Source organism: Palaemon carinicauda, chromosome 15 (assembly GCF_036898095.1).
Source record: "Palaemon carinicauda isolate YSFRI2023 chromosome 15, ASM3689809v2, whole genome shotgun sequence".
Lineage (NCBI taxonomy): Eukaryota > Metazoa > Arthropoda > Malacostraca > Decapoda > Palaemonidae > Palaemon > Palaemon carinicauda.
This window is the reverse complement of record NC_090739.1, coordinates 275,717-286,670: the sequence shown is the minus strand read 5'-3', so window position 1 is coordinate 286,670 and position 10,954 is coordinate 275,717. Positions and strand designations below refer to the sequence as shown.

General features: G+C 44.4%; 1 protein-coding gene across 1 annotated transcript in view; it reads right to left on the bottom strand.

Moving 5' to 3' along the window:
• Window positions 1-5,507: 5,507 nt before the first annotated feature.
• Window positions 5,508-10,954, bottom strand: part of LOC137654803 (mucin-3B-like) — a 7,462-nt gene continuing 2,015 nt past the window's right edge. The window contains exons 3-8 of the mRNA XM_068388754.1: window positions 10,214-10,642; window positions 9,342-9,626; window positions 7,947-8,670; window positions 6,467-7,534; window positions 5,859-6,084; window positions 5,508-5,667 (exon numbers count right to left, since the gene is read on the bottom strand). Of these exons, the coding sequence (XP_068244855.1) occupies window positions 5,508-5,667; window positions 5,859-6,084; window positions 6,467-7,534; window positions 7,947-8,670; window positions 9,342-9,626; window positions 10,214-10,642 (2,892 nt within the window). The remainder of the gene's footprint in view (window positions 5,668-5,858; window positions 6,085-6,466; window positions 7,535-7,946; window positions 8,671-9,341; window positions 9,627-10,213; window positions 10,643-10,954) is intronic.

The window sequence follows — 10,954 nt, the reverse complement described above, 5'->3', positions numbered from 1 at the left end:
TAAAACTCTCTCTCTCTCTCTCTCTCTCTCTCTCTCTCTCTCTCTCCATCTCAGTGTATTATTTTGATTAAATTCACTCAATTCCTTTATGACCGTTGCTATATATTACGTTCATTAGTAAAACTCTCTCTCTCTCTCTCTCTCTCTCTCTCTCTCTCTCTTCTCTCTCTCTCTCTCTCTCTCTCTACATTTCGGTGTATTATTTTGATTAAATAAACTCATTTTCCCTATGACCGTTGCTATATATTACGTTCACTGATAAAACTCTCTCTCTCTCTCTCTCTCTCTCTCTCTCTCTCTCTCTACATTTCAGTGTATCATTTTGATTAAATTTACTCATTTCCTTTATGACCGTTGCTATATATTACGTTCACTAGTAAAACTCTCTCTCTCTCTCTCTTTCTCTCTCTCTCTCTCTCTCTCTCTCTCTCTACATTTCAGTCTATTGATTAAGTTTACTCATTTCCCCTATGACCGTTGCTATATATTACGTTCACTGATAAAACTCTCTCTCTCTCTCTCTCTCTCTCTCTCTCTCTCTCTACATTTCAGTGTATTATTTTGATTAAATTAACTCATTCCCCTATGACCGTTGCTATATATTACGTTCACTGATAAAACTCTCTCTCTCTCTCTCTCTCTCTCTCTCTCTCTCTCTCTCTCTACATTTCAGTGTATTATTTTGATTAAATTAACTCATTCCCCTATGACCGTTGCTATATATTACGTTCACTGATAAAACTCTCTCTCTCTCTCTCTCTCTCTCTCTCTCTCTCTCTCTCTACATTTCAGTGTATTATTTTGAATAAATTTACTCATTTCCTATATGACCGTTGCTATATATTACGTTCACTGATAAAACTCCTCTCTCTCTCTCTCTCTCTCTCTCTCTCTCTCTCTACATTTCAGTGTATTATTTTAATTAAATTTACTCATTTCCCATATGACCGTTGCTATATGTTATGTTCACTGATAAAACTCTCTCTCTCTCTCTCTCTCTCTCTCTCTCTCTCTCTCTTTACATTTAAGTGTATTATTTTGATTAAATTTACTCATTTCCCCTATGACCGTTGCTATAGATTACGTTCACTGATAAAACTCTCTCTCTCTCTCTCTCTCTCTCTCTCTCTCTCTCTCTACATTAAAGTGTATTATTTTGATTAAATTTACTCATTTCCTATATGACCGTTGCTATATATTACGTTCACTGATAAAACTCTCTCTCCTCTCTCTCTCTCTCTCTCTCTCTCTCTCTCTCTCTACATTAAAGTGTATTATTTTGATTAAATTTACTCATTTCCCCTATGACCGTTGCTATATATTACGTTCACTGATAAAACTCCCTCTCTCTCTCTCTCTCTCTCTCTCTCTCTCTCTCTCTCTTTTATATACTGTATATATATATATATATATATATATATTTATATTTATATTTATATTTATATTTATATGCATGCACGCACAGTACATATATCAGGTCGACATAGTGTGAACAAAATACCAATTTTAAAGGTTTAAATGTTCATTAACATCACTATTAAACGATCTTTAGATTTAAAGCTAACATCACTATTAAATGAGATTTAGATATAAAGTCTATATCACAGTTAAACCTGCTTTAAATATAAAACTATTATCATTATTAAATCAGCTTTAAAAATGTTAAAAATAGCCTTTCGCTTTTTAAGCCAAATAGCGGAAATGTTAAAACAAATTGAGACAGACCAAAAATCTAAAGTTCAGGTCACCGGTCTTTCATCATTGATGGGGCCAGAGCTGAAGCCAAGTGAGGTCGATGATCTCAGCCTAATTATCCAATAGATTTGCTTAATTAAGTCGTTCCTTTCGGGGGCCACGACACGTGAACTTAAACTTTCCTCTTTCTTAGCGTAAAGTCTTCGTCTTATTAATGTCCTTCGCTGGAGACTTTAAGCCTTGGTGATCGCTTATCGAGCTATCTGGAATCAATATCTTTAAAAGATTACATTTCACGAATGTTTGATCTGATATTTTTTTAAGTTTTTAAGGAAAATATTTTTATTAATAGAAGTGTTTTAGGTGATTGGTATCCTTGATAGTGATGCACTTGTTGTCAGAATGCTTCATTTTTAATACCTTTAAGAAATAGATATCTGTTTGAGGCTCGAGGTGAAGATGGCAGGTTCATCCTTGCCAAGATTCTTGGAAATGATGTGTCGTAAGAAATTGATATCTGTTCAAGACTCTAGGTGAGGATGGGAGGTTCATCCTTGCCAAGATTCTTGGACATGATGTGTCGTAAGAAATTGATATCTGTTTGAGGCTCTAGGTGAAGATGGCAGGTTCCTCCTTGCCAAGATTCTTGGACATGATGTGTCGTAAGAAATTGATATTTGTTTGAGACTCTAGGTGAGAATGGCAGTTTCATTCTTGCCAAGATTCTTGGACATGATGTGTCGTAAGAAATTTATATCTGTTTAATACTCTAGGGGAGAATGGCAGTTTCATCCTTGCCAAGATTCTTGGACATGATGTGTTGTAAGAAATTGATATCTGTTTAAGGCTCTAGGTGAGGATGGCAGGTTCATTCTTGCCAAGATTCTTGGGCATGATGTGTCGTAAGAAATTGATATCTGTTTAAGACTCTTTTAGGTGAGAATGGCAGTTTCATTCTTGCCAATATTCTTGGACATGATGTGTCGCAAGAAATTGATATCTGTTTAAGACTCTATGTGAGGATGGCAGGTTCAGTCTTGCCAAGATTCTCGGACATGATGTGTCGTAAGAAATAGATATTTGTTTGAGACTCTAGGTGAGAATGGCAGTTTCAGTCTTGCCAAGATTCTTGGACATGATATGTCATACCTTACTAGTGGTATTTTCAGATTTATTTCAGAAGCAGATCTTCTGAATGTTATTTAACTGTTATAAGGATGTTTTTGCTTTTATTTATTTATTTGTTTATTTATTTATAACAAATAATATCTGCGTCTATGACCTTAGATGACAGGATTCCAGATAATTGATAATCAATCAATCAATTAAGCCTTGGTGAATATTAATCGATTACCTGGAATCAATATCTTTAAAGATTATATTTCACGAAAGACTGGTCCGATAATTTTTCAATTTTTTAAGGGAAATATTATTATTAATACAATTTTTTTAGAATGAATAACAGATCGACAATAGATAAATGATGATTTTTGCACTTTATTTTAAAGAATAATTAGGTACAGGGGAATAGAAATATCCCTTATGACCTAATTAGATATCACAGTTATATAAGGGCAACTATTTTATTTTGCTATAATTACCGTACATGATATTCTTCATAGCAATATCAAGAACAGAATCTTAAATGCTCAGGATTAATGTATTTTACCTTTCAAGGTTAAAATTAAAGAATTTAAGTGTTTGAGTATCCAGTCACTGCTATCTTTAAGACATGCTTAGTCTTAGAGTCACTGCAGCGGTAAATTTGATGTTAAGACCATACATAAGTACAGAGGGTGTAAAGGAAGCATTACCATTATTATTAATAATAATAATAATAATAATAAGAATAGGGAAGTGGGGAATATCGGGAAAGGAAGAGTACCCCTGGATACAATCCAGTTTAGAGCTCAAAGGCAGGTACTTGGGATGGGCGAGATTAAGGAAATAGGGAGAAAGAGAAGTACAGGAGAAGAATAAAAGAGAGGGGCAGACCCTCTTGCGATATTAGAGAATTGGTATAAAAAAATAATAAAGGAAGCAGCAAACGCCATCTGTTGACCACTTTTTAAGTTGTGTGACGTTATGAGATATATTCCACAATATCCAACCAACACGAATATAGAATCCCATTAAGTAGATTACTTTTCCGCGCGTGATCAAATGTTACAGAAATGGTTGTCGGGATTATGACATTTCTTTTATGATATCGATTGTGTGTATTACAGTTCATGGATGATCATAGGAGTTTATACCGTAGCGACAATGTGTCATGCGATGCCAAGTTCACAAACTTGATTTTTATGGTTGTGGTGACCAGTGTTGCCAGGTTGGCCTTTATTTAGGCCAAACAATTTCAAATTTGGATTTTTTTTTTAAAGTAGTAGGCCTTTAGTAATATAAAAAAAGGCGGGTCTTAAATACTATATATTTGGCCTTTTTCTACTAATGGGTTTGCCTTTTAAAGCTGCGCTTGATCAGAAGTTGGCCTTTTTCTCATTTAGACAAATTGGCAACCCTGGTGGTGACCGATGTTTTAACGTCCCTGACTGTTGAATGCCTGACTGGGGTTCGAGTCAGGCTCAAATTCGTTTGTTTCTTTGGTCGCTGCAACCTCACTATCCTTGTGAGCTAAGGATGGGGCGTTTAAGGTAGCCTATAAATATCTGTGGAGTTATCAGCAGCCATTACCTGGCCCTCCTTGGTCCTAGCTTGGATGGAGAGGGGGCTTAGACACTGATCATATGTATATATGGTGACCAATGTTTTAACGTCCCTGACTGTTGAATGCCAGACTGGGGTTCAAGTCAGGCTCAAATTCGTTTGTTTCTTTGGTCGCTGCAAGCTCGCTATCCTTATGAGCTAAGGATGGGGCGTTTAAGGTAGCCTATAGGTCTATCTGTTGAGTCATCAGCAGCCATTACCTGACCCTCCTTGGTCCTAGCTTGGATGGAGAGGGGTCTTGGACACTGATCATATGTATATATGGTCAGTCTCTAGGGCATTGTCCTGCTTGATAGGACAATGTCACTGTCATTTTGCCTCTGCCATTCATGATTGGCCTTTAAAACTTTTAATGGCAAGTTAATATTGAAAATATAGGAATTTATTGACTGCGACTTACCTGATATTCAGACGTTTAAAAATACATTTTATCTTTTCTTATTTTATTGCAAATATGATATCTAATCAGGTAGAATATTCAAGCGCTCAATGAAAACAGAAGACTAAATGTTTCAGTATAGATTCTATGTATATATAAAATATATGTATTTGTTTTAGCATATTTTTGTATGTGTGAGATTGCAATGTAAATGTAAATATCGAGAGATGCACGTTAGGAGTGAAAGAGAGAGAATAGGTTGAACCAATACATGTTAGTCATCATGATCAGTGTAATCATAAGAAAAATTGATACAAAATCTCGAGATGAATAGCTGTCATAAGCGCTATAGCTTTTGCTTATAAAAGAAGAATACTATTTTTAGGGAAGTAAATGATGGTGTTTATATAAAAAAAGAAACCTATTCTTAGGGAAGTAAAACGAACACAAGGAAATACAAGTCTGTGGAATCGCGTATATGTAAGAGAGAGCTTACGTCAAACTAGGGAAAAATGCAGGAAGAAAAAAGGGGTGTTTCAGAATGCTAATGTGGGTGATAGAGGTGAATGGAGTTACAAAGAGGGACGCATTGCCCCGGTGGTTACCCAATTTGCATGAAATGAATGGAATACTCTCTAACAGAAATGCCAGCGATGTAAAACTGTAGAGAATGGGACTTGCAATGTAAAAAGCTTGAGAATGGGACTTGCTATGTTAAAGGCTGGAAAATGGGAATCGTGATGTAATAGGGTTTGAGAATGGGGCTCACGATGTAAGAGGGTGGAGACTGGGACTCGCGATGTAAGAGGGCCGAGAATGGGACTCTCGATGGAAGAGCTGCGATAATGGGACTTGCGATGTAAAATGCTCTGGAATGGAACTCGTGATGTAAGAGGGCCAAAAATAGGACTCTCAATGTTAAAGACTCAAGAATGGGACTCGCGATGTAAGAGGGTCGAGAATGGGACTTGCGATGTAAAAGGCTCGAGAATGGGACTCGTGATGTAAAAGACTGGAGAAATGGGACTTGCTATGTAAGAGGGTCGAGGATGGGACTCGCGATGTAAGAGGATCGAGAATGGGACTCGCGATGTAAGAGGGTCGAGAATGAGACTCGCGATGTAAAAGGGTCGAGAATGTGACTCGCGATGTAAGAGGGTCGAGGATGGGACTCGCGATGAAGAGGGTCAAGGATGGGACTCGCGATGTAAGAGCGTCGAGAAGGGGACTCGTGATGTAAAAGGCTTGAGAATGGGACTCGCGATGTAAGAGGGTCGAGAATGGTACTCGCAATGTAAAAAGGTCGAGAATGGGACTCGCAATGTAAAAAGGTCGAGAATGGGACTGGCGATATTAAAGGGTTGAGAATGGGACTCGCAATGTAAAAGGCTCAAGAATGAGACTCGCAATGTAAAAGGCTCGAGAATGGGACTCGCAATGTAAAAGGCTCGAGAATGGGACTCGAGATGTAAAAGAATCGAGATTGGGACTCGCAATGTAAAAGGCTCGAGAATGGGACTGGCGATGTAAAAGGGTTGAGGATGGGATTCCTGATGTAAGAGGGTCGAGGATGGGACTGGTAATGTTAAAGGGTTAAGAATGGGACTCGCAATGTAAAATGCTCGAGAATGGGACTCGCGATATAAGAGGTTCGAGAATGGGACTCACAATGTAAAAGGCTCGAGAATGGGACTGGTGATGTTAAAGGGTTGAGAATGGGACTCGTGATGGAAGAGGGTCGAGGGTGGGACTCGCGATGTAAGAGGGTCGAGGATGGGACTCGTGATGTAAGAGGGTCGAGAATGGGACTGGTGATGTTAAAGGGTTGAGTATGGGACTCGTGATGGAAGAGGGTCAAGGATGGGACTCGCGATGTAAGAGGGTCGAAGATGGGACTCGCGATGTAAGAGGGTCGAGGAATGGACTCGCGATGTAAGAGAGTCGAGAATGGGACTCGCGATGTAAGAGGGTCGAGGATGGACTCGCGATGTAGGAGGGTCGAGGATGGGACTCGAGATGTAAGAGGGTCGAAAATGGGACTCGCGATGTAGGAGGGTCGAGAATGGGACTCGCGATGTAAGAGGGTCGAGGAATGGACTCGCGATGTAAGAGGGTCGAGGATGGGACTCGCGATGTAAGAGGATCGAGGAATGAACTCGCGATGTAAGAGGGTCGAGAATGGGACTCGCGATGTAAGAGGATCGAGAATGGGACTCGCGATGTAGGAGGGTCGAAAATGGGACTCGCGATGTAAGAGGGTCGAGGAATGGACTCGCGATGTAAGAGGGTCGAGGATGGGACTCGCGGTATAAGAGGATCGAGAATGGGACTCACAATGTAAAAGGCTCGAGAATGGGACTGGTGATGTTAAAGGGTTGGTGAATGGGACTCGTGATGGAAGAGGGTCGAGAATGGGACTCGTGATGTAAGAGGGTCGAGGAGGGGACTCGCGATGTAAGAGGGTCGAGGATGGGACTCGCGATGTAAGAGGGTCGAGAATGGGACTGGTGATGTTAAAGGGTTGAGAATGGGACATCGTGATGGAAGAGGGTCGAGGATGGGACTCGCGATGTAAGAGGTCGAGGAATGGACTCGCGATGTAAGAGGGTCGAGGATGGGACTCGCGATGTAAGAAGGTTGAGGATGGGACTCGCGATGTAAGAGGGTCGAGGATGGGACTCGCAATGTAAGAAAGTTGAGGATGGGACTCGTGATGTAAGAGGGTCGAGGATGGGACTCGCGATGTAAGAGGGTCGAGAATGGGACTCGTGATGTAAGAGGGTCGAGGAGGGGACTCGCGATGTAAGAGGGTCGAGGATGGGACTCGCGATGTAAGAGGGTCGAGGATGGGACTCGCGATGTAAGAAGGTTGAGGATGGGACTCGCGATGTAAGAGGGTCGAGGAATGGACTCGCGATGTAAGAGGGTCGAGGATGGGACTCGCGATGTAAGAAGGTTGAGGATGGGACTCGCGATGTAAGAGGGTCGAGGAATGGACTCGCGATGTAAGAGGGTCGAGGATGGGACTCGCGATGTAAGAGGGTCGAGGATGGGACTCGCGATGTAAGAGGGTCGAGGATGGGACTCGCGATGTAAGAAGGGTTGAGGATGGGACTCGCGATGTAAGAGGGTCGAGGAATGGACTCGCGATGTAAGAGGGTCGAGGGAGGGGACTCGCGATGTAAGAGGTCGAGGATGGGACTCGCGATGGTAAGAGGGTCGAGAATGGGACTGGTGATGTTAAAGGGTTGAGAATGGGACATCGTGATGGAAGAGGGTCGAGGATGGGACTCGCGATGTAAGAGGGTCGAGGAATGGACTCGCGATGTAAGAGGGTCGAGGATGGGACTCGCGATGTAAGAAGGTTGAGGATGGGACTCGCGATGTAAGAGGGTCGAGGATGGGACTCGCAATGTAAGAAAGTTGAGGATGGGACTCGTGATGTAAGAAGGTCGAGGATGGGACTCGCGATGTAAGAGGGTCGAGGATGGGACTCGCGATGTAAGAGGGTTGAGGATGGGACTCGCAATGTAAGAAAGTTGAGGATGGGACTCGTGATGTAAGAGGGTCGAGGATGGGACTCGCAATGTAAGAGGGGTCGAGGAATGGACTCGCGATGTAAGAGGGTCGAGGATGGGACTCGCGATGTAAGAAGGTTGAGGATGGGGACTCGCGATGTAAGAGGGTCGAGGATGGGACTCGCAATGTAAGAAAGTTGAGGATGGGACTCGTGATGTAAGAGGGTCGAGGATGGGACTCGCGATGTAAGAGGGTCGAGGAATGGACTCGCGATGTAAGAGGGTCAAGGATGGGACTCGCGATGTAAGAAGGTTGAGGATGGGACTCGCGATGTAAGAGGGTCGAGGATGGGACTCGCAATGTAAGAAAGTTGAGGATGGGACTCGTGATGTAAGAGTGTCGAGGATGGGACTCGCGATGTAAGAGGGTCAAGGAATGGACTCGCGATGTAAGAGGGTCAAGGAATGGACTCGCGACGTAAGAGGGTCGAGAATGGGACTCGCGATGTAAGAGGGTCGAGGAATGGACTCGCGATGTAAGAGGGTCGAGAATGGACTCGCGATGTAAGAGGGTCGAGGAATGGACTCGCGATGTAAGGAGGGTCGAGAATGGACTCGCGATGTAAGAGGGTCGAGAATGGGATTCGCGATGTAAGAGGGTCGAGGAATGGACTCGCGATGTAAGAGGGTCGAGAATGGGACTCGCGATGTAAGAGGGTCGAGGAATGGACTCGCGATGTAAGAGGGTCGAGAATGGGACTTGCGATGTAAGAGGGTCGAGAATGGGACTCGCGATGTAAGAGGGTCGAGAATGGGACTCGCGATGTAAGAGGGTCGAGGAATGGACTCGCGATGTAAGAGGGTCGAGAATGGGACTCGCGATGTAAGAGGGTCGAGAATGGGACTCGCGATGTAAGAGGGTCGAGAATGGGACTCGCGATGTAAGAGGGTCGAGGAATGGACTCGCGATGTAAGAGGGTCGAGAATGGGACTCGCGATGTAAGAGGGTCGAGGATGGGACTCGCGATGTAAGAGGGTCGAGAATGGGACTCGCGATGTAAGAGGGTCGAGGATGGGACTCGCGATGTAGGAGGGTCGAGGATGGGACTCGCGATGTAAGAGGATCGAGGAATGAACTCGCGATGTAAGAGGGTCGAGGATGGGAGTCGCGATGTAAGAGGATCGAGGAATGGACTCGCGATGTAAGAGGGTCGAGGATGGGAGTCGCGATGTAAGAGGATCGAGGAATGGACTCGCGATGTAAGAGGGTCGAGAATGGGACTCGCGATGTAAGAGGGTCGAGGAATGGACTCGCGATGTAAGAGGGTCGAGAATGGGACTCGCGATGTAAGAGGGGTCGAGGAATGGACTCGCGATGTAAGAGGGTCGAGAATGGGACTTGCGATGTAAGAGGGTCGAGAATGGGACTCGCGATGTAAGAGGGTCGAGGAATGGGACTCGCGATGTAAGAGGGTCGAGGAATGGACTCGCGATGTAAGAGGGTCGAGGAATGGACTCGCGATGTAAGAGGGTCGAGGAATGGACTCGCGATGTAAGAGGGTCGAGGAATGGACTCGCGATGTAAGAGGGTCGAGAATGGGACTCGCGATGTAAGAGGGTCGAGAATGGGACTCGCGATGTAAGAGGGTCGAGGAATGGACTCGCGATGTAAGAGGGTCGAGAATGGGACTCGCGATGTAAGAGGGTCGAGGAATGGACTCGCGATGTAAGAGGGTCGAGGAATGGGACTCGCGATGTAGAGGGTCGAGGAATGGACTCGCGATGTAAGAGGGTCGAGAATGGGACTCGCGATGTAAGAGGGTCGAGAATGGGACTCGCGATGTAAGAGGGTCGAGGAATGGACTCGCGATGTAAGAGGGTCGAGAATGGGACTCGCGATGTAAGAGGGTCGAGAATGGGACTCGCGATGTAAGAGGGTCGAGGATGGGACTCGCGATGTAAGAAGGTCGAGGATGGGACTCGCGATGTAAGAGGGTCGAGGATGGGACTCGCAATGTAAGAAAGTTGAGGATGGGACTCGTGATGTAAGAGGGTCGAGGATGGGACTCGCGATGAAAGAGGGTCGAGGAATGGACTCGCGATGTAAGAGGGTCAAGGATGGGACTCGCGATGTAAGAAGGTTGAGGATGGGACTCGCAATGTAAGAGGGTCGAGGATGGGACTCGCAATGTAAGAAAGTTGAGGATGGACTCGTGATGTAAGAGGGTCGAGGATGGGACTCGCGATGTAAGAGGGTCAAGGAATGGACTCGCGATGTAAGAGGGTCGAGGAATGGACTCGCGACGTAAGAGGGTCGAGAATGGGACTCGCGATGTAAGAGGGTCGAGGAATGGACTCGCGATGTAAGAGGGTCGAGAATGGGACTCGCGATGTAAGAGGGGTCGAGGAATGGACTCGCGATGTAAGAGGGTCGAGAATGGGACTCGCGATGTAAGAGGGTCGAGAATGGGACTCGCGATGTAAGAGGGTCGAGGAATGGACTCGCGATGTAAGAGGGTCAAGGAATGGACTCGCGATGTAAGAGGGTCGAGGATGGACTCGCGATGTAAGGGGGTCAAGGAATGGACTCGCGATATAAGAGGGTCGAGAATGGGACTCGCGATGTAAGAGGGTCGAG